General features: G+C 38.2%; 1 protein-coding gene across 2 annotated transcripts in view; it reads left to right on the forward strand.

The window, feature by feature from the left end:
• Positions 1-23,722, forward strand: part of CPSF2 (cleavage and polyadenylation specific factor 2) — a 35,659-nt gene extending 11,937 nt beyond the window's left edge. For both annotated transcript variants that reach the window (XM_046647447.1, XM_046647446.1), the window contains exons 7-16: positions 1,058-1,173; positions 2,390-2,577; positions 3,252-3,542; positions 13,491-13,591; positions 13,924-14,124; positions 16,243-16,395; positions 17,838-18,063; positions 19,419-19,718; positions 20,895-21,029; positions 21,415-23,722. In XM_046647447.1, coding sequence (XP_046503403.1) covers positions 1,058-1,173; positions 2,390-2,577; positions 3,252-3,542; positions 13,491-13,591; positions 13,924-14,124; positions 16,243-16,395; positions 17,838-18,063; positions 19,419-19,718; positions 20,895-21,029; positions 21,415-21,507 — 1,804 coding nt within the window. In that variant the 3' untranslated portion in view covers positions 21,508-23,722. The remainder of the gene's footprint in view (positions 1-1,057; positions 1,174-2,389; positions 2,578-3,251; positions 3,543-13,490; positions 13,592-13,923; positions 14,125-16,242; positions 16,396-17,837; positions 18,064-19,418; positions 19,719-20,894; positions 21,030-21,414) is intronic.
• The last annotated feature ends 524 nt before the right edge of the window (positions 23,723-24,246 follow it).

Raw genomic sequence — 24,246 nt, forward strand, 5'->3', positions numbered from 1 at the left:
CTAAAGACTTACATATCTAACACCAGGTATTAATCAATCAGAAAGATACCAGTTGCAAAATGAACAAAAGTTATAAAGTCAAAAAAGAAAATTTAAGTGATAATGATCTTTTAAAATTAAATACCGTTAAAAGTATTATTATTTTTTGTGAGGAAGACTGGCCCTGAGCGAACGTTGTTGGCATCTTCCTTTTTTTGGTTGAGGAAGGTTGTCGCTGAGCTAAACATCCATGCCAGTCTTCCTCTATTTTTTTTATGTGGGTTGCCATCACAGCATAGTTTGACAAGCAGTGCTAGTCTGCGCCTGGGATCCGAACCTGCAAACCCTGGGCTGCCAAAGCAGAGCCCGTGAACTTAACCACTATGCCACGGAGCTAGCCCCCTAAAATTATTTTTAAATGGTAGCATTCTTCTGGGAAATAGTGAGTTTGTCAGTCTTTCTTGTTGAACCTTTCTGGAAAAGGGAGAGCGTCCTGGAAAAGGTTAAACCTTTTGGGAAAGCCGTTTAGTAATATAGTATATTTCAATAAATACATTTCTAGGAATGTGTCCTAAAGAAACAATCAGAAATGCAATTGAAGCTCTTTTCAAAAATATTCTTTGAGAGATTATTTATAATGGCAAAAGGGTAACCTAAATATCCGTAAAGGGAAATGATCAAATAAATACAGTACAGACACAATAGGAAGTTTCTACAATTGTTAAAAATAAGATTTAGAAAAAAGTTTTACTGTCATGGGAGAAAAACCAGGATGTAGAACTGAGTATATAGGAGTATACCTGGGCTATCGCCTTTGTAAAATACGTGCATCTATGTATCAGAGAAATTTATTTATGTGCTTAGAAGGATGTACACTAAAATATATTGATTATTTCTGAGTGATGATATTCTGGAAGATTTTAATTTTCCTCTTTATACATTTTCTTATTAATGAGCATGTATACTTTTATAGATTGAGGAGGAAAAAAACCTTATAAAAGAAGTTGCTTAATGTTTAGGTAAGCTATTGTTTATTTGAAGTGATATGAAATATTCCTCTTCTTCAACTTTGTTATAGCCACTTAAATGGATGTTCCCTGGAAATGCTAAGCAGACCCTCCCTACTTATCACAGATTCATTTAATGCTACGTATGTGCAGCCTAGGAGGAAGCAGAGAGATGAGCAGCTGCTGAGTATGTATTACAGAATGTCCTTTTCAAAGAGCTGTGAAAGTGCACGGTAGTAGGAATTACTGTTTGTTCTGTGTAACACTGGGGCAGAAGAGACTTGCTAACTCTAGTATTTTTTGAGAAGATCTTATGTGATCCTGTCAATATTTTGTACAAAAAGATGCTTTAGTTGGTTTGAATTTAACTTTTGTGGGATAGGTATAAAGATTGGCTTCTCTCTGCCATTCATCACATAGCTAGCCCTCCCTGGCACTCAATGGTGTGTGTCTAGGGAATGCCAAAATATGTAAAGATCTTACATAAATCAATTAGAAAAATGTATAAATTCTAGAAGAAAAATGAGCAAAGGAGATAACTGAGGGTGTGAATGGTTCTTTGATTTTGGTGTTGGCGGTTTTACACTCTAATCTAGCAGTCTTAGTTCTAAAGAGGTGCCTCGGGGCCATCCCTGGTTTCTTCTGCTTTGACTTGAGTGGCTTTATCTTATATTCTTTTTTTAAAAGCTACATGGGATTTCACTTTTAAACATGTTTGAAACCACTGTCTTTGTCTATCCACTTAAAAAGTATAACTTGTATAGTGTGTTATGCTAACTTTAAGATGGTCTTTAATTCTTGGGGTTTTTTGTTTGTTTTTGCTAGAGTTTGGTTTCACCAAGTATTTCTAAGCAGACCTTCATCTAGAGCAAGGAAATCTATTTACAAAGATATTTTTGTTGGAAGAGGGAATGTGATCCATATTTTATTCCATGGGTGTACATACATTCAAAATATGTCGTATAAAGTGTGTGTGTGTGTGTGTAAATTTTGGAATTATTTATAACAAAGTTCATTGAGGTGGACAGGTGAGACCAGGCTGATCTGGAAACCCCAGGCTGGTTGCATTTGGCCTTGTCACCCAGTTTTCCCAGTTTACTATACAAATCGCATTTTCTCTGTGTGTTATGATGTGAAAAGGCTTGGGAACCACTGATTTATAATTTTTCAATGAAAATAGTTGAGAGTTAATGGCATTGTTTTTCACTCTTAGGAAGATATAGTGACAGAATGAAAAGTAGTTGTAATAACCTGAATGAAATTCTTTTATTTTGTACCTGACATAGTGATTGCTTATTTATAAATTATGGTCTTTATAGTAAAAACAGGGAGATACAGTTATCTTTAATTTTGTGGCAAAGTATTATGCTGTTCTATAGGGGTTTTACATTCTTGTTTTCTAGCAAATGTCCTGGAAACACTTCGAGGTGATGGAAATGTGTTAATAGCAGTGGACACTGCAGGCAGAGTTTTGGAACTTGCTCAACTTCTTGATCAAATTTGGAGAACTAAAGATGCGGGATTGGGTGTTTACTCATTGGCCCTCCTAAATAACGTCAGTTATAATGTGGTAGAGTTTTCTAAGTCCCAGGTTTGTCTTCATGTTAATCATTTGTAATAAGGAAGTTTGCCACAGTGATTGGGCGTATGGAAAAGAGCGTCTTAATTGCCGTTTGGATTTTATTATTCTGTTGAAGAGGTTGATGATGATGATAATAATAATAATAATAGCTAAAAATTAACCACTTACTATTGTGTGCTTTACCTATACTATTTCATTTAGTCCGTGTGTATGCTGTGAAGTAGTTTCTGTTTTTGTCTTCATTTGACAGATTGGGCGAGTTGCTTCACCTCTAGCTCTGAGTATCCCAGGCTGTAAAATGGGGACAAAAAATAGAACCTACCTCATAGGATATACATGTTAGAATTCATTTTTCTCTGCCTTTTGAATAAACTCTTTCCCTTGAAATAGCAATCTCTGGCATAATTGCATTTAGAAACTTAGACTCTGCCTTCCCAATAAGATTTAAGGTGACTTATGACTGAAACGTAATGCAGAATTGGATTTTTAGGGGTGAACGTTGGGGTGGGACGATCTAACAGAGAACAGCAACAGAAAATAGTCCGCTTGTCAAAGTGGTACAAATTTAAGCCACCAATGGGCAGAAAAGACTTACGGTAGAACTTGAACTTGACTGTTGTAGAATACACTGAAGTGATACCATAGTATTTTCTAATTACTGTCATCTTTTCCCCCTATATTAGGTAGAATGGATGAGTGATAAATTGATGAGATGTTTTGAAGACAAAAGAAATAATCCATTCCAGTTTCGCCATCTCTCTTTATGTCATGGTCTTTCTGATTTGGCTCGAGTTCCTAGTCCAAAAGTGGTACTTGCCAGCCAACCTGACCTGGAATGTGGATTTTCAAGGGACCTCTTTATTCAGTGGTGTCAGGACCCTAAAAACTCAATCATTCTAACTTACAGAACTACTCCTGGGACCTTAGCACGTTTCCTAATTGATAATCCTTCTGAAAAAATTACAGAAATAGAGGTAAGTACTTGTATGTGAAATATCTTAAAACTGCCTAGGGGATACATTATACCTTATGTTTATAAAAATCAGTGACAAGAAATAAAACTTGAAATTGTCTCAGGATTTGTTTTTTTTGTAGGGAAGATTGGTCCTGAGCTAACATCTGAGCTGACATCTGTTGCCAGTCTTGCTCTTTTTCCTTGAGGAAGATTGTCACTGAGCTAACATTTGTGCCAGTCTTCCTCCATCTTATGTGGGATGCTGCCACAGCATGGCTTGACAAGCAGTGCTAGGTCCACGCCCGGGATCTGAAGCTGCGAACCCTGGGCTGCTGAAGTGGAGCATGTGAACTTAACCACTACCACTATGCCACCGGGCCAGCCCTGTTTCAGGATTTTTATTAGAGCAACAGCAGAGAGCCTTTAATAGCACAAATTTCAGAGTTCCTTAATTGGAAATTCCTATTCTTGAACGCTTCCATGGTATCCTCCGGAACCACACCCAGAGGGTATCCATAGACACTGTATTCTCAATCTCTCTGAAAAATTCCTCTCACATCCTTTCCTTAATTGAAATTTGGCTCTTTCCTAATGATACTCTTTTTCCAGTAGCCCTCTCAAGTTGAAACTCTTTTTCTCTCTTTCACATTTCATATACTTTGTGTCGGGTAGGTGTCCTTGTTCCATATTGCAGCTTTCAAGCCATTTCTCTTTCTTTTGCAGTTCATGGCATCAGACTTGACAACACACTGACCTCTCCTTGTTTCTGACACTGATCTCTTAGTCATTCTCTGTCATTCATTGGTGACTTTAGACCCTGATTTACAGTTGTTCTGTCCACTTGTACTTAAGACTCCATTCTTTTTTTTTTTTCTGCTTTTTTCTCCCCAAATCCCCCCAGTACATCATTGTATATTTTAGCTGTGGGTCCTTCTAGTTGTGGCATGTGGGACACCGCCTCAGCATGGCCATGTTCACACCCAAGATCCAAACCAGCGAAACTCTGGGCCACTGAAGCAGAGTGCATGAACTTAACCACTTGGCCACGGGGCGGCCCCTCACATATTCTTTTTTTTTTTTTTTTGAGGAAGATTAGCCCTGAGGTAACGTCTGCTGCCAATCCTCCTCTTTTTGCTGAGGAAGACTGGCCCTGAGCTAACATCCATGACCATCTTCCTCTACTTTCTCTGTGGGATGCCTACCACAGCATGGCTTGACAAGCAGTGCCATGTCCGCACCCGGGATCCAAACTGGCGAACCCCAGGCTGCCGAGAAGCACAACGTGCGCACTTAACCGCTGCGCCACCGGGCCAGCCCCTTCCCCACATATTCTTTTTTTTTTTTTTTTATTGAGGTAATGATAGGTTACAATCTTGTGAAATTTCAGTTGTACATTAATGTTTGTCATTCGTGTTGTAGGTGCACCACTTCACCCTTTGTGCCCACCCCCCACCCCACCTTTCCCCTGGTATCCACTAAACTGTTCTTAGTCCATAATTTTAAATTCCTCATATGAGTGGAGTCATACACAGATTATCCTTCTCTCGCTGGCTTATTTCACTTAACATAATTCCCTCAAGGTCCATCCATGTTATTGCAAATGGAATGATTTTGTTCTGTTTTGCAGCTGAGTAGTATTCCATTGTATATATGTACCACATCTTCTTTATCCATTCGTCTGTTGCTGGGCACTTAGGTTGCTTCCACGTCTTGGCTATTGTAAACAGTGCTGCAATAAACATTGGGGTGCACAGGACTTTTGGGATTGCTGACTTCAAGCTCTTTGGATAAATACCCAGTAGTGGGATGGCTGGATCGTATGGTAGCTCTATTTTTAATTTTTTGAGGAATCTCCATACTGTTTTCCATAGTGGCTGCACCAGTTTGCATTCCCACCAGCAGTGTATGAGGGTTCCTTTTTCTCCGCAACCTCTCCAACATTTGTTGCTATTAGTTTTAGATATTTTTGTCATTCTCACGGGTGTAAGGTGATATCTTAGTGTAGTTTTGATTTGCATTTCCCTGATGATCAGCGATGATGAGCATCTTTTCATGTGCCTATTGGCCATCAGTATATCTTCTTTGGAGAAATGTCTGTTCATGTCTCCAGCCCATTTTTTGATTGGGTTGTTTGATGTTTTGTGGTTGAGTTGTGAGAGTTCTTTATATATTATGGATATTAAGCCTTTGTCAGATATATGACTTGCAAATATTTTTTCCCAGTTAGTGGGTTGTTTTTTTGTTTCAATCCTGTTTTCATTTGCCTTGAAGAAGCTCTTTAGTCTGATGAATTCCCATTTGTTTATTCTTTCTATTGTTTCCCTTCTCTGAGAAGGCATGGTGTCCGAAAAGATCCGTTTAATACTGATGTCAAACAGTGTACTGCCTACGCTTTCTTCCAGAAGCCTTATGGTTTCAGGTCTCACTTTTAGGTCTTTGATCCATTTTGAGTTTATTTTGGTGAATGGTGAAAAAGAATGGTCAATTTTCATTCTTTTACATGTGGCTTTCCAGTTTTCCCAGCACCATTTATTGAAAAGACTTTCTTTTCTCCATTGTATGCCCTCAGCTCCTTTGTCAAAGATAAGCTGTCCATAGATGTGTGGTTTTATTTCTGGGCTTTCAATTCTGTTCCATTGATCTGTGCACCTGTTTTTGCACCAGTACCCTGCTGTTTTGATTACTGTAGCTTTGTAGTATGTTTTGAAGTCAGGGATTGTGATGCCTCCCGTTTTGTTCTTTTTTCTCAGGATTGCTTTAGAAATTCGGGGTCTTTTGTTGCCCCATATGAATTTTAGGATTCTTTGTTCTAATTCTGTAAAGAATGTCATTGGGATTCTGATTGGGATGGTGTTGAATCTGTAGATTGCTTTGGGTAGAACGGACATTTTAACTATGTTTATTCTTCCAATCCATGTACACGGGATGTCTTTCCATCTCCTTATATCGTCATCCATTTCTCTCAGAAAGGCCTTGTAATTTTCATTATATAGGTCCTTCACTTCCTTAGTTAAATTTACCCCAAGGTATTTTATTCTTTTTGTTGCGATTGTGAATGGTATTGTGTTCTTGAGTTCTTTTTCTGTTGGTTCATTACTGGAGTATAGAAATGCTACTGATTTATGCAAATTGATTTTATACCCTGCAACTCTGCTGTAGTTGTTGATTACTTCTAACAGTTTTCCAGTGGATTCTTTGGGGTTTTCTATATATAAGATCATGTCGTCTGCAAACAGCGAGAGTTTCACTTCTTCCTTCCCTATTTGGATTCCTTTTATTCCTTTTTCTCGCCTGATTGCTCTGGCCAGGACCTCCAGTACTATGTTAAATAAGAGTGGTGATAGAGGGCATCCTTGTCTCGTTCCTGTTTTCAGGGGGATGGTGTTCAGTTTTTGCCCATTGAGTATGATGTTGGCTATGGGTTTGTCGTATATGGCCTTTATTATGTTGAGGTAGTTTCCTTCTATGCCCATTTTGTTCAGAGTTTTTATCATAAATGGCTGTTGGATCTTGTCAAATGCCTTCTCTCACCTATTGAGATGATCATGTTGTTTTTATTCCTCAGTTTGTTGATGTGGTGTATCACGTTGATTGATTTGCGGATGTTGAACCATCCCTGTGTCCCTGGTATGAATCCCACCTGATTGTGATGTATGATCCTTTTGATGAATTGCTGAATTCTGGTTGCCAAAATTTTGTTTAGAATTTTTGCATCCATGTTCATCAGTGATATTGGCCTGTAGTTCTCTTTTTTCGTGGTGTCCTTGTCAGGTTTTGGTATCAGCGTGATGTTGGCCTCATAGAATGTGTTAGGAAGTGTTCCATCTTCCCTAATTTTTTGGAATAGCTTGAAAAGGATAGGTATTAAATCCTCTCTGAAAGTTTGGTAGAATTCCCCAGGAAAGCCATCTGGTCCTGGGGTTTTATTCTTTGGGATGTTTTTGATTGCTGTTTCAATCTCTTTCCTTGTGATTGGTCTGTTCAAATTGTCTGCCTCTTCTTGAGTGAGCTTTGGGAGATTGTAGGAGTCCAAGAATTTATCCATTTCCTCTAGGTTGTCCATTCTGTTGGCATATAGTTTTTTGTAGTATTCTCTTATAATCCATTGTATTTCTGCAGAGTCTGTTGTTATTTCTCCTCGCTCATTTCTGATTTTGTTTATTTGAGCTTTCTCCCTTTTTTTCTTTGTAAGTCTGGCTAGTGGTTTGTCAATTTTATTTATCTTCTCAAAAAACCAGCTCTTTGTTTCATTGATCCTTTCTACTGCCTTTTTCATTTCAATAGTATTTATTTCTGCTCTGATTTTTATTATTTCTCTCCTTCTGCTGACTTTGGGCTTCATTTGTTCTTTTTTCTCTAGTTCAGTTAGGTGTGCTTTAAGGTTGCTTATTTGGGATTTTTCTTGTTTGTTAAGATGTGCCTGTATTGCGACGAATTTTCCTCTTAGTACAGCTTTTGCTGTATCCCATATGAGTTGGTATGGCATGCTATCATTTTCATTTGTTTCCAGGTATTTTTTTATGTCTTCTTTAATTTCTTCAATGATCCATTGCTTGTTCAGTAGTGTGTTGTTTAGTCTCCACATCTTTGTGCCTTTCTCAGCTTTTTTCTTGTAATTAATTTCTAGCCTTATAGCACTATGATCGGAGAAGATGCTTGTTATTATTTCAATTTTTTTAAATTTGTAGAGGCTTGCCTTGTTTCCCAGCATATGGTCTATCCTTGAGAATGTTCCATGTGCACTTGAGAAGAATGTGTACTCAGCTCTTTCAGGGTGGAGTGATCTATATATGTCTATTAAGTCCAATTGTTTTAGTTTTTCATTTAGCTCCACTATTTCCTTGTTGATTTTCTGTCTGGATGATCTGTCAATTGATGTGAGTGGGATGTTGAGGTCCCTACTATTATTGTGTTGTTTTTAACATCTTCCTTTAGGTCTGTTAATAGTTGCTTTATGAATCTTGGTGCTCCTGTGTTGGGTGCATAGATATTTATAAGCGTTATTTCTTCTTGATGAAGTGTCCCTTTGATCATTATATATTGTCCCTCTGTGTCTCTCTTTACCTGTCTTATTTTGAAATCCACTTGGTCTGATATAAGAATTGCAACACCTGCCTTTTTTTCCTTGCTATTAGCTTGAAGTATTGTCCTCCACCCCTTCACCCTGAGTCTGTGTTTGTCCTTGGGGCTGAGGTGTGTTTCCTGGAGGCAACAAATTGTTGGATCTTGTTCTTTAATCCATTTTGCCACTCTGTGTCTTTTCATTGGAGAGTTCAATCCGTTCACATTGAGAGTGATTATTGATGCATGTGGACTTAATGCTGTCAATCTGTCGCTCATTATCTTGTTTTCCTGTGTTTCTTTTCCTGTGTGCTTTAGACTACCCATTTAATACTGCAATTTCTTATGCTGGGTTTCTTAGATTTTTCCTTATTTATGATTTGTGACTCTGTTCTGTACTTTATTTTAGTGTCTACCTTGAAGTTTGTATTTAGAATCTCGTGTATAATATAGTCTATTCTCTGGTGGTCTCTTACTTACTTGACCAATACTGATTTAGACCCTTGCTCTTCCCCTGCTAAATAATTATTTTCATTTTTTATTCCAACTCATCTTATTAATTTGTAGTTAGAGTGATAAGATCGTCCTTGTTTTGGTAGTTTCCTTACCTTTACCCTAATGCTATAGTTGAATATTTGCTATCCTGTTCTGGTTCTATCCATCGGTCTCCCTAGTCTGTGGCTTGTGTCCCCTTTCTCCCTTTTTTCATTTTTCAGGTATGAGAGCCTTCTTGAGGATTTCTTGTAATGGAGGGCTTTTAGTTACAAATTCCCTTAACTTTTGTTTGTCTGGAAAAGATTTAATTTCTCCCTCATATCTGAAGGAAATTCTTGCTGCATAGAGTATTCTTGGCTGAAGATTTTTAAAGCTTTGAATATGTCACTCCATTCTCTCCTAGCTTGTAGGGTTTCTGTAGAGAAATCCGCTGACAGTCTGATAGGGGCTCCTTTATAGGTTATTCTCTTTTTTTTTCTTACTTCCCTGAGTATTCTTTCCTAATCCTTCCTATTTGCCAACTTTACTATTATGTGCCTTGCGGTGGGTCTTTTTACATTGACAAATCTAGGAGATCTAAAACCCTCCTCTACACACATTTCTCCGTCGATCCCTAGATTTGGGAAGTTCTCTTCAATAATTTCGTTAAGCACACTTTCTGCTCCATTTTCCTTTTCCATATTCTCGGGAATTCCTGTGATCCTTATGTTCTTACTCCTCATTGAATCCATTATCTCTCGGAGATTTTCCTCATTTTTTTTAATTCTTAGTTCTCTTTCTTCCTCTGTCTGGAGCCATTCAGCCTGTCTATCTTCAATTATGTTAATTTTCTCCTCTATGTTGTCTACATGGGCATTCAGGGAATCCGTATTCTGTTTTATCTGATCCATTGTGTTTTTCATCTCTAGTAATTCTGTTCGATTCTTCTTTATGATTTCAATCTCTTTTGTGAAGTAACTCCAGAACTCGGCTTGTTTCTCTATCTTTCTCTCTACCTCATTGAGTTTTTTGATTATACCTGCTCTGAATTCATTATCACTTAGTTTACCTAATTCCAAGTCCTCAGGACTTAATTCTGTGTTTTTATTATTTTCCTTCTGGTCTGGGGCTTTTATAAACTGCTGGATGGTAGAGGAGCGGTTTTTTCGCATGGTGGTAGAATTCAGTTGCAGTTACAGCCTGTCGCCACTAGATGGGGGTCGAGAGCGGCGTGTTAGCTCTCCGCCTTGGGGCAAGATGGCTGCGCCCACTGGCTTTGTTAGGGGGGAGGGGCTGTTACTCACACGCGCAGGTCTGGGTTCAGATCAGTTCTGTTCTCTGGTCTCCCAAGGCCCTTGATTTATGGGGTCCCCGCGGACGGAAGCTTCCCCCCGTCAGCGGGTCTCCACTGAATCAGCGGCAGGAGTCCTGGATGATCCCCCGGTCACGCGGCCCCTCCCCCGCTCCTTCCCGACCCGCGCTGCAGTGATCGCAGACTCTAGGGGAGGGAGCGATGTCCTCTCCTACCGTTCCGGCGCCTCCGAGGGTGTAAAGCTAGGTTTATGATCTCCGCCTTCTTGGTATTGTAGGTCTCTAACGAGCTGGCATTATGTTTATTCTCTGAAATTCAGTTCTTCTAGTCTTTTGTTGTATTTTGGAGGGGAGAGAATCCCGGGTCAGCGCACCCCGCCATTTTGCTCCGCCCTCCCCTTCCCCACATATTCTTGAACAGTGGAAGCAGATACAGATTGACCTTACATAGTACTTGGTCTGTTAAAAACATTCAAATGTATTTGAATAAATGTATGCTTTTTTAGTAACTTTATAGTAATACATTGTGTACATGTGGTGTGCTTATTGAGTCCAGTGGTTCTCAAAAGGAAGATGTGAGGACCCCTGGAGGGGCCCTGGAGACTCTGTCAGGGAGTCCACAAGGTCAAAGCTATTTTTCCTAATAGTACTAAAATGTCACGGCCTTTTTACCATGCCTGCATTTATACTGAGGAATGAAAGCAACGGTGGGTAAAGTGCTGGTGCCTTAGCATGAATCAAGGCAGTGGTGCCAAACTACACGTAGTCACTGCAGTTTTCATCACCACACGCTTGTAGGTCCAAAAAGGTCAGTTTCACCTGAGAATGTCCTTGATGAAGTAGTAAAAGTTATTTTATTAAATCCTTCTAGTAAGAAGTTTTTTTTACTAATGTGGGTGATAAGATGGGAAGTATGTGTAAAACACTGTGTTGCATCTGAAAGCATGATGTTTACCTTGAAGAAAGCTACTTGCATAATTGTTTGAGTTGTGAGCTAAACAAGCCATTTTTTTCTTGAAACACTATTTTTACTTGATATAATGACGTGGTTATTCAGATTTGGCAATTTGACAGGTATTTTCTCAAAAATGAATAAATTGAGCTTGTCGCTCTATGGAAAACAATTGACGGTATTTGTTGCTTAAATCTGATAAAATTCAAACTTTCAAGTGAAAGTTAGAAATTTGGAAAACTTACACCATCCCTGTGAGATTGACAACTTAAAAGACCTTGCTGATGAGGTTGGTGGTAATATTTGCAAATGTGATTTTTAAAATATTGTCATGGGGGCTGGCCTGGTGGCACAGTGGTTAAGTCCACACATTCTGCTTCGGCAGCCTGGGGTTCGCTGGTTCAGATCCCGGGTGTGGACATGGCACCTCTTGGCAAGCCATGCTGTGGTAGGCGTGCCACATATAAAGTAGAGGAAGATGGGCACCGATGTTAGCTCAGGGCCAGTCTTCCTCAGCAAAAAGAGGAGGATTGCTGGTAGATGTTAGCTCAGGGCTAATCTTCCTGAAAAAGAAGAAAAAAAAAAAATATATATATATATATAGTCAACATTTGTAAGATCTGTGTAACTTGGTGAATGAGTATTTTCCAAATAACCAGTGCATGTTGTTAGAAAATAATGCACAAATAAAAGATGCATTCCAAGTGCAAGATAAGTCAATAAAGTTTAATATAACAGGATACAAAAAGTTATTGGTATGGTTTCAGATTCCACATTACAACTAACCTTTAAGAAACTGCCACTTTTTGAGTTTTAATGTAATATCAAAGGAGAATATTCATGAAAGGCTATTTAAATCTTTTCTCCTTTTCTAACTATATGTCTGTATGAGGCTGGATTTTCTTCATACACTTTAAGCAAAACAACATGTTGCAAGAGATTGAATGCAGAAGCAGGTGTCAGAGTGCAGCTGTCCTCTACTGAGCTAAACGTTAAAGAGACTGGCCGAAAATGTAAAATAATGCCATACTGTCCACGAATTTTTTTTTTTTGCTTTTGGAATATATCATTTTCTTTTGTAGAAATATGTTAATATTAACATGTAATGCTTTTATTAATTTTAATGAACAGATAAATATATTTTAAATTTATCAGTTTTAAGTTCTGGTATGGTAAATGTTAACGTAACCTACAGAAAACAAAAGCTCTTTGGAGTTCTCAGTAATTCTTCAGCACCTCAGGCAATCCTGAGATCAAAAAGTTTAAAACCTACTGATTTAATTATTCCATGTTGATGGATTTTAAAGTTGTGTCCAGTTTTTGACTATTATAAACATTGCTGCAATGTACTTTTTCCCCTCACATTTGTGTGATTGTTTCAGTGGGATAAATTCCTAGAAGTAGAAATGCTGCGTCCAATGACAAGCACATTTTTATATTTACATGTTGGCAAATTGCCTTCTAACATAGTTGCTCAATTTTCCCATAGATAGTGGATGAAGGTACATACCCTTTCTCCGTACAATAATTAGCATTGCCAATCTCATAAATTAAAAGATAGTATTAAATTTTCTATTACATTTTAAAAATGCTGCATTTTTCAAAAATCGTTAGTGCAATTAAACATCTTTTCATAGCTATTATTTATTTTTCTTAATTGTGAATTGCTTATGTGTATATTTGGTCCTTTTTGATGTGTCGGTCATCTTTTCCTTAGCTGATTTGGAAGAGCTCTTAGGAAGAGCAGCTTCTGATAGTCGTATAGTGCTGCAAGTCATTTTCTCAATTTCTTTTAATTTTATGAGACTTAAAATGTCAAAGAGATTTTTTTTCATATTGCCATATTTATTCATCTTTTTCTTTATGGCTTTTGTGTCATGTGTAGGCCTCGACTACTCCAAATTATAAAAATACTTATCTGTATTTTGTTTTCCCGATTGGTGCTTTTAAAACAGTTTGAGTTTAAATTAAACGCATCCTGAAAATGTGACAGCTAAATTTTAGTACTGATCTGTATAGGATCTGTAATTGCATGTAATGGAAACTTGAATAATTTCAGAGGAAAATTTAGTTAAAGATGATGAATCGGTTTAGAGATATAATACATCTCACCCCCCGACTGCCTTAACCCCCTAATGATGTTTCCTTTCCTCTGCTGTTTTTCTTTAGTTGAGGAAACGTGTGAAGCTTGAAGGGAAAGAACTTGAAGAGTACTTGGAAAAAGAGAAACTAAAGAAGGAAGCTGCTAAAAAACTTGAGCAGTCAAAAGAGTGAGTTATTTTCAGACAGATTAGAAGTTCATATATGTAATATGAGAACTTATTTCTGACAAAAACGTTTAATTGAAAATGTTTAAATTGTCTTTTGACTCCATTACTTTGGTTACGTCTTTCAAATGGTGCTAGAATGCCAATTTTTTCAGTGCTAAAATTAATGTGTGTTTATTTAACTGGCAGTTAATGCTATCTTTTATAAAATATCAATCCAACAATATTGGTTATTATTATATTATCACTGAATTAATTCAATAATAATTTTATAGATAGTAATTCAGAAATTTGGGGGGACTTTCTAACTTTTATCTCTTCCACAATCTTCTCAGGGCAGATATAGATTCCAGCGACGAGAGTGATGTTGAGGAAGACATTGACCAGCCGTCGGCTCATAAGACTAAGCATGACCTCATGATGAAAGGGGAAGGCAGTCGGAAAGGAAGTTTCTTCAAACAGGCCAAGAAGTCTTATCCTATGTTTCCTGCCCCAGAGGAAAGAATTAAATGGGATGAATATGGAGAAATTATCAAGTATGTGAGCAAAACAAGCTTTGCTTTTCTTACAGATGAGAGGTACCACCTGTGTTATCCTTTGAGCTCAATGCGTTTGTTCTGTGGTCATCATGTACTTGTTTCTGTGTACCTCAGCTCGAAAGATACAGAAGACTTGCAGTTTGAAATGCAAAAATAGAAAGGTTGAGGAACATCTAGAGAATTAATATTGAAGGACAACTGGTAGTTTTGTTACTTACATGTGTGAGAGGTTTAAATAGGTGATCAAGACTTTTTTCCCACTTCAGAAGAGAGCTAAGGAACACGTACTGGAGCCGTAGGAAGGATTTTTGATGGACGGTGACTGTGTGAAGTTTTGGAAATGGGTTATGTCCAGTAGTCTTGCACACGTGTTTTAGTTATAAGAGGAATGTGAGATAGCATGAGTGGAACCATAGAAAATTTATACCCACCATCGGAAAAACAACTGAAATCACCTGTCCTAATCATAGAGTTGAAATGCTGCTGTCCTGTGTAAAGATCCTTCAGGGTTCCTGTTGCTTTCGAATGCCTTAGCACAATGTCTTTCACGCTCTGCTTCCTCCCCACTTTCTGCTATGTTTCTGTATATTTCTGTTATGTCAGTGTGCGTTCTCTGCTCTGTTGGTACCAGCCTTCTTCCTGGTACTTTCCCTCTGCTCGTCATATTCATGTCATGCCCTTGCCCCTGTTCTTCCTTCAGCCTTGTTCCACCATCCCATCCCAAGCTTCTAGGCTGCTGAGTCTGGCCTAACAAATTACTGGAAACCTTTCCTGTTTCTTCATTGTCACCCCAACACAGTTAGGGCCCTCTCTTGATCTTTGTTTGTACTTCTGTAATGCTATCTTGAGCGTATAGTGGTTTTAGGTCATCCCTGGATTTAATTTGGAAAATTCCACTGTCTACTTGGCCCTCTAAAATAGTAGAGAGAAAAAATAATCTAAACAGTATTGGTGAGTTTGTTTACCATTCCGCTTAATTAGTGGCCAGTCTGTTTAGCATATGGACAGTATTCTTTAGCTTCACTTTCCTTATCTAAAAAATGGAATAAGAATTAAATGAGGTGGTGTTTTTAAGGCCTTAAAATAGAACCTGACTCACAGTAAATGTGCTTTACGTGGTTGCCACTGCTGTCGTTATTATGTGGGTTACAGCTGGAGTTATTGGACTCCAGGGGCTGAGAAGCTGCCCCAGCAATCTAGGTGTTGGGTAACAGAGGTCTGGGTTCCCAGAGAGGAGTCTCAGTGGATTTGAGGACGGGGCGTAGACAATTATAGGAGGTTAGAGAGAATGTTTTTAAAACTTTGTTAGTTTTAACATACAACTCCCTCTGATACTGGAAGTAAAAATGGGAAGATAGATGTGTTAATTTTTTTTTTTAAAGATTTTATTTTTTCCTTTTTCTCCCCAAAGCCCCCCAGTACATAGTTGTATATTCTTCGTTGTGGGTCCTTCTAGTTGTGGCATGTGGGACGCTGCCTGAGCATGGTTTGATGAGCAGTGCCATGTCCGCGCCCAGGATTCGAACCAACGAAACACTGGGCTGCCTGCAGCGGAGCGTGGGAACTTAACCACTCGGACACGGGGCCAGCCCCAGATGTGTTAATTTTTTGATGAAATAAAGTTGAAGGCTTTTGAGGGAGCTAATGATTTTGTAACTCATCTTGTTGGTAATGTGCAAATGGCGAGTCATCTTCTTTCTTTGGGCAGAGATGGAATAGCTGGGAGTCCTAAGGAAATCAGAGGACATCTGTGATTTATAAGAATTAGGAGTTGGCAAGAGAAACCTCAGAAATTGAGAAAAAGAATTATTGAAACAAATACAGGGCCAGGTTGTAATAGTACTTAATTAAGATAGCTACTAAGATCTGGTGATCTGTCCTGGGCCCTTTGAGTAGCCCACATGATGTTTTAAAGAGCACTCCTTAATGGTCATAAAGAGTATAATATATGCAGTCATCTGATAATTGATATGAAGTTGCATTGGCTTTGGATCAAATATATATTTAAATCTTGAGATATGTGAGGAGTCTAAAAATTATGCTATCTGTTAGTTATATATATTATATAATATTAGCTTGCTTGTTACTATTTCTAATTAGAAACATTTTATTTAGACCAGAGGATTTCTTAGTGCCAGAACTTCAAGCTACTGAAGAAGAAAAAAGCAAATTAGAATCTGGCTTGACAAATGGCGATGAACCCATGGATCAGGATTTATCTGATGTTCCTACTAAGTGTATTTCCACGACAGAGTCCATTGAAATAAAGTAAGTGCTTTCGTGGCATTCTGAATAGACTACAGGATAAAATTTGAAGCACTTGAATTATGTAATTTACATTGTTCCAAAAGTGATATTTCTGAATATTTTCTAGTAAGTTTGCGCTTTTAAAATTTAATGTCCTTTTTCATGCTAAGGCTTGTGAAGTATGGTGGTGTTTTCTCTTCATTAATGATAGTTGAACGCCAGAGTAATTGAATTGGTGGTGCGGAAGGGGTCAAACATTAAATTACACATTTCTGTGAAGAAGCATTCTTTCTGGCCTTTTCAGTAAGTCTAGTAAGAGGGGAACCTGTGCAGTTCACAGGTTTAACGTTTCTAAGTGCTTGTTTCATAAAATATACTCCTTGACTTCAACATCTCCAGTGCCCTAAAGTCTTAAACAATACTATCGTGACCTGAAGTAGTTAAGAAACCTTTCTTTCTCTTTTCTACTTGATACAGTTAATAACACCAGTACATCATCTTTTTGGAATTGTTTTTAAGTCATTAGAGAGCAAAGTGGCTTATTTGTCCAGTGGTATCATTTACTATATATTCTTGGGGATAGCTAATATCTAAATAATGTGTATTAACAGCATCACGACATTCTTTCCAGAAGGGCTGCACCGGTTTATCTTCTCACCAGCAGAGCAGGAGGCTTCCTGCATCCCTGTTTCCTCACCAGCATCTGGTGTTACCTAACTCTTTAATGTTTTCCAGTCTAATAGGTGTAAAGTAGCGTATCAGTACTGTTTCAATTTGTTTTACTCTGACAATTATTGAGTCTGATTATCTCTTCAGGTGCTTGTTCCTTTTTCTGTTGTGTCTTCTGTAAAGTCTGTGTTTATGTCTTTCGTGCATTTTTCTCTAGGAGCTGCTGCCTTTTTGTTACTGATTTGCAGGAGTTCATTGTATATTCTGGATATTATCCCTGGTTGGTTTTAGACAATGCAAATATCCTCTCCCATCCTTTTATTTGTTTATAAGAGTTGTCCAGGGTCTACTTTGTTTAAAAAAAATCTTCAATTTTGATATAATGAAATAATAAAATATTTTCCTTTATGGTTTTTGGGGTTTCTTATATAAAGAAGTCCTTCTCTGTCTCTGGTCACAAAGGTAATTCTTACGTTTTATTCTATTAAGTTTAAAGCTTCACATTTCTCTTTTATGGCTTCAACTCACCTGCTGTTATATATGGCATTAGGTCAGGATCCAGTTTTACTTATGTATAGTGAGGAATTTTTTCTAATAACACCTATTAAATAATACATAATCCCCCTCAAGTCATATTAAAAATATAACACATGTGTATTCCTTAAATCCTTATTTTATATATATGTATATATACACACACATACACACATTTCTTTCCTGATGATAAAAGCCATTAAAAACCCAGTTTTAGAATTATGAGAAAAGTAAGCTTGAATAATTATTTGTGATTACAGAGCCAGGGTTACTTACATAGACTATGAAGGACGCTCTGATGGAGATTCCATTAAAAAGATCATTAATCAGATGAAACCACGACAGTTGATCATTGTCCATGGACCACCAGAGGCCAGTCAGGATCTTGCAGAGTGCTGCCGTGCATTTGGTGGGAAAGATATTAAAGTGTACATGCCAAAGCTACATGAAACAGTTGATGCCACGAGTGAAACCCACATCTACCAGGTAAATCTGCTGGCATTTGAGCCACATAGAAGTAAGTGCTTTTTGCTGCAGATTAGGGACAGATACATTAGGAATACGGTGGTGAGTGAGACAGACATGGTCCCCTGCCGTAGCAGATTGTATAGTCTGTGGGGCTTATAAGAAGGGAATACCATTTATCACACTGTTATACCTCTGATAGAAAAAGTACAGGATGTTATGAGAGTATATATAAAGAGGGAGACCCCAACCCAAATTTGGAGGTTTAGAAAAGATTTCCCAGAGGAAGTGATAACTAAGCTGGACCCTAACGGATATTTAGATGGGTTGTCAGGGTGGTGTATAGAGTGGGAAAGAGAGGGAGAAAGAGTGTTCCAGGCAGAGGTGAGGGGAATGGTGAATGTTTAAGAATTCAAGAGTTTTCAGAAGTTCACAGATGTCAAGATTCTATTCCTAATCGAAAAAAAATGGAGACAGGTGCAGAAAACAGGAACAGCACAGGGAAGAGGTTGATTAACTCTTATGTGGTTATGGGAGATGGTGTCAGTTAAGGCAGGAGTGATATCCATATTTGTTTGAAAAATGGATCGGAATTCACCAGGCAGAAACATCATTCTGGGCAGAACATGAGGAAGCAGCATTCCAAGAATATGGAGGTGTGAAACCACGTGGTATAGTGAGGAAACCATAAGCAGTTCAGTATTCCTGAAGGAGCATCAAGTGCTGGAGGATGAGGCTTTTCAGTGGTTCTCAACCTTGGCTGTACATGAGAATCATGTAGAGAGCTTTAGGAGAATCAGGCGGACTCAGTGTTCTGGTCTTGGTCTCAGCAATTGTATTAGAATCACTGGAGGTGGAACACTGGCTTTTTTTTTCTGGAAAGCTTCACCCTGAGCTAACATCTGTTGCCAATCTTCCTCTCTTTTTTTTTTATTTTTATTTTTTCTCCCCAAAGCCTCAGTATATAGTTGTATATTCTAGTTGTAGGCCCTTCTAGTTATCTACGTGAGGCACCACCACAGCATGGCTACTGAGAGACAAGTGGTGTAGGTTCTGTGTCTGGGAACCAAACCCAGCCTGGTGAAGTGGAGCGCGCCAAACTTGAACCACTAGGCCATCAGGGCGGGCTCTTTTTTTTTTTTGATCCCAATGTGCAGTCAAAGTTAAGAGCCTTTGCTTTGGAAAGTAGACAGGGGTCCTAATACTCTTACCGGTTGTTAGGTCATTACGGGTCATGGTGAATAACAGCTGAGTGAAAGATTTTCAAATTTTAATACACACTACCAGAATTAGAAAATGGTAATAATAGGTTATATTTCATTGTTATTATACTCTTTGGGTTTTACTTCTCTCCCTCTCCTTTGCCTCATATCTAGGTGAGATTGAAAGACTCTCTTGTCAGCTCCCTGCAGTTTTGTAAGGCGAAAGATGCTGAATTAGCTTGGATAGATGGTGTCTTAGACATGAGAGTTTCCAAAGTGGACACAGGAGTTATTTTGGAAGAAGGAGAGCTAAAGGATGATGGCGAAGACTCAGAAATGCAAGTGGATGCTCCCTCCGACTCCAGCGTCCTCGCACAGCAGAAGGCCATGAAGAGTCTGTTTGGAGATGACGAGAAAGACACAGGGGAAGAAAGTGAGATCATCCCGACGTTGGAGCCCCTGCCGCCCCACGAGGTGAAAAGCACTGCCGCTTCTAGCTCTTCCTTGTCCTTTGAACTTTCCTTTTATGTTTTTACCCATTGAAAATATGTGTCACATGTAGGCTGATTTTGGCATTTTTAAAAAGTCTACTTAAAATATGTTTATGTGTGTGCATGTATGAGCGTGTGTGTGTGTGTGTATGTATCCAGTGCGGCCAGGGAATGATAAGAATTTAAAGGAAATCTTTAGAAAATCTAATAAAAGGCAAAATTGTTTCATGATTTGTTTTTTCAATATGGATTTTTAAATATCAAGTCCAGTGATTGTGAGAATCACCCACCTGCTTCCGATCAGGAGACTGATAATTTTCTACAAACGTCATACTCGGGCGCTCCATTTTTTATGTTGCCAATTCAGTTTAAATCACTTTTGGTTTTGATATAGTTAGAAATCTTTTAAGTGTAGGTATAATTCTAGTTTAGTATTTACATGCTCTCCAGAGCTGTCCAGTTAATTGGCATGGATTTCAGGTAGTTGCCTTACAGCGATATTAGAGCTGTGTTCTAAGAGTCCTATATGCATGTCCAGTGATGTCCTTAGCCTTTCTGTGCAGTAAAGAATAGAAACAGCCCCTGTCTCTGGATTCTCCAGCACCACTCTTGAAACTGAGAGGAGGAATTAGACCTATTCTGTCTGTGTTAAAGCTGGCACTCTTCAAACCAATTTCAAAGTAGCAGCATTAGGTTGAACCTCTTGCCTTTCTGATTCCAAAACCCATGGCCTCCACTGCGTTTGCTCTGAGGGAGGAGGGAACGTGACGGTGGATTCAGGAGGGAGTTATCCTCTGAACTAAGCAAAGCACTAAGACCTGGAAGATGAATTTTTGGTTTCGTTCTGCCTATTGGCACTCTCATTGACCCCCTTAGGCAAGTGGGTGAGTGAAGCGCATAACGTTACCAAACGTGTCTCTGTTATAAGGCATGACTAATAAAATCGATTGTTAAACATTCAGAAAATGTGAAGGGCTTTGTACTGTTAAATCACGAGGTAGATTCAGAATAACAACTCGGAGTGTGATTTACAGTCTTGAAATGATCTGCCAAAGGACTTCAGGGAGTAATAGAAAGTATGTGTTATTTCACTTTATTCAGTACAACTGTGTCTGCTGTTTTATTTGAAGTTCTTCTTTCCCCTTTAACCTTGTCTAAGGTTCCTGGACATCAGTCAGTTTTCATGAACGAACCCAGACTGTCAGACTTCAAACAGGTTCTGTTACGGGAGGGGATTCAAGCTGAATTTGTAGGAGGCGTACTGGTTTGCAACAATCAAGTGGCGGTCCGTAGAGTAAGTGTGTCTTCTAATAAAGGGTGAATTGAACAAATGCGTCTGATGCTTTGTCGTTTTGAATTCCGTAATGCTTGATTGGTAATTTCACTAACTGGAGATCAATAATTTATATTCATCATGATGACCTTGAAGACTTATAAAAGTGACTCAGAGAAATGATATAAAATTTTACTGTAAATTTGTATTATTTGAATCCTCTGACATTTATATGTGTATGTAAAATTCATGACATGAATATTTTATCCATATTCTGTGAGTCAGAGCAATCCGTTTCTGGACCAATCATAAAGGAATCTAGTCAATCTGTTTTGGTTATTATGTCTGCGTGTCAATGGATAGAAAATGTACTAAAGCACTTGCTTTTTTCTTTCTTGGTTTCTAGACGGAAACTGGACGCATTGGATTAGAAGGCTGCCTCTGTCAAGATTTTTACAGGATAAGAGACCTTTTATATGAACAGTATGCCATTGTGTAAAGGACATGATGTCAAGAAGTATCTGTTTGACCTTTCTAAGAAAAAAGGATTCTTATTCTACGCTTTTGCTTTTTTGTTTTGTAACACACAAAACAAATTGCCAGAAAAACTTAACATGCATTAGATTTTTTAAAAATGTAAATAGAGACCATTTTGCTAATGCTCAAATGAGCATTCTGTCTTTTGGCTTTCAGAGTGATAGAGATCCTAACAAGTGTGCAGGCCCGAGTGTTGAAGGTGATGGTTTCCTTTGCAGACCCCTTATTCTAGAAGGGCTTTTTACTTGAAACAAACAATGCAACTTAGCAAACCAGTACATGGCCTTAGAGAAACATGTTTGCATGAGGTCTTGCAAACTGTTTCTTACATTTTCTGAATGAAAAGTGAGATTTAGAAAAGATGTGCTGTTAAAAAATAACTGATAAAATAGTTTTTTGAGGCCTATTTAAAAAACAAAAAGCAAAGAGTATATGCTATAACTCTTCCTTTGAATTCTAATATGCACTTGTCTCCACATGGAGCATATCTATTCCATGCCTGTGTTTCCCAGTGACTCAGTCTAGTGTGAGGTGGAACGCATTTGGTTCAGAAGCCCATTTTCATTTCTCCCATTTCTTGTTTTATTAAGATCGTGTTGTTCAATTTGAATTATAACATCATCGTTTGGATATACATAATTCAGAAGAACTTGATGTGTTACAGTCTTAAGGGTTCTGCATACGTTTTAGACACATCTTAACCATCAGCTAGCTTACTGTATTGGGAAGTGTTTAGTGCTCTGTTTTTAAGGAAACAAATGTTGAACCTCACATTTTTTTTTATAAGGTAACAGTATAAGTTAATTAAAAGGTGTAAATGTTTTCATCTCTTAGGCTTGCTCATCTCCTAACGCTGCCAAAGCACTGGTTGGATTTTATACACATTACTACAAAAATAACGCTGAAGTGTGATAAGGTCATCCTTTCCATGTTCACGTCTCTTTTGGGGCTAGCAGCCCTGATACAATGTAAACCATTTGTGTTTAAGAGTAAAAACTGAATATATGCAATTTTCATTGAACTTAAAAATGAACAATCGCGTCGTCCTGTTGTAATCTGCTGATGGGACTTATGGCAGACCTAGAGGTTTATTTCGTAAGTGTTTAAGCCCTCCTCTCTGCACTTAGAATTCTTAGAAATCTCAGTCTTCTTTTTTAACTTATGGAACTATATATAGTACAAGTCAGTGACGTGAGACTAGAATTATTATTTCATTCTATTTCAAATGCTTACAAAGCTTTTATTGTGGATTATGGCGCTAATGCAAAGTTTACAGCCTCCCGACTCTGGAAACCAGGTGGACAAAACAATGTTACAGAAGGTAAAGATAAATGGTATGTTTTCTTTGTAGGGCTTTGAAAAAATTTCGCTTAAACTCTTATTACTGAATAGCATAAGCCTAGAATCGTATTTATGTTCCAGGAGAAAGAAAGTGTGGATTTGTTTCATGGCTTAAAGCATCTGGTCATACATATTACAGTGCAATATCAATATTGAAAAACCGTTTCCTCCCTAGCCTTGGGAATTAGACTTTAAAACACTGCTTGAAGATGCCGCGCTAACTCATCTGCAGGAGCAATACTCTCACCTGTTTCTAGATGACAATGTTACTAAAATTTCTAAAACGGAGACGTTTGTTCAGGCTCACTTAAGAAAAATAGAAACTTACAAAAGGACTGAGAGGTAATCATGAGCTGAAACGAACTTCCAGATCTTTATTGTTTAAAAGCAAAATAAATAAAGGTGGGCCGTCAGTTGATATCTGTAAATAATTTGGCTAAAAAGCAATTTCTTTGTAGTAGTTGTTGCAGTGGGATTAGAAATGTCAAATATCATTGCAAACTTTTCTATATTTTCATAAACCAGTAGGTGGTTTGAAACAGAAGTGAGGAAATGAATTTTCTAAGGAGAGGCATTTACCTTGCTTTAAAAAATTAAGATATCATTCACATACCATAAAATTCACTCCTTTATAGTGTACACTTCTTTGGTTTTTAGTATATTTACAGAGTTGCGCAACCATTACCACTATCTGATTCCAGAACATTTTCATCACCCCAAAAAGAGACTATACCCATTTGCAGTCATTTCTCAGTCTCCCTTCTCCCCAGCCCCAGGCAACCATTAATCTATTTTCTGTCTCCATGAATTTGCCTATTCTGGATGTTTCATAAAAGTGGAATGATACAATATATGGCCTTTTATGTCTGACTTCTTTCACTTAGCATTATATTTTCAAGGTTCATTGATGTTGTAGCATTTATCAGTATCCTTTCTCTCTCCCTCTTTTTTTTTTTTTTTTTTTTTTTGCTGAGGAAGATTGGCCCTGAGCTAACATCTGTTGCCAAGCTTCCTCTTTTGTTGCTTGAGGAAGATTCACCCTGAGCTAACATCTGTGCCAGTCTTCTTCCACTTTGTATGTGGGTCACTGCCACAGGATGGCTGCTGGTGAGTGGTGTAGGTCTGCCCCTGGGATCCAAACCCATGAACCCGGGCTGCCAGATTGGAGCATGCATGGAACTTTAACCACTCGGCTACGGGGCTGGCTCCTCAGTATCCTTTTAATGTCTGAATGGTATTCCATTCTGTGGATATACCACATTTTGTTTATCCATTCATCAGTTGATGGACATTTGGGTTGTTTCCACTTTTTGGCCATTGTGAATAATGCTGCTATCAATATGCCTGTACAAGTTTTTTG

The sequence above is a fragment of the Equus quagga genome, chromosome 20 (assembly GCF_021613505.1).
Source record: "Equus quagga isolate Etosha38 chromosome 20, UCLA_HA_Equagga_1.0, whole genome shotgun sequence".
NCBI classification, from domain to species: domain Eukaryota; kingdom Metazoa; phylum Chordata; class Mammalia; order Perissodactyla; family Equidae; genus Equus; species Equus quagga.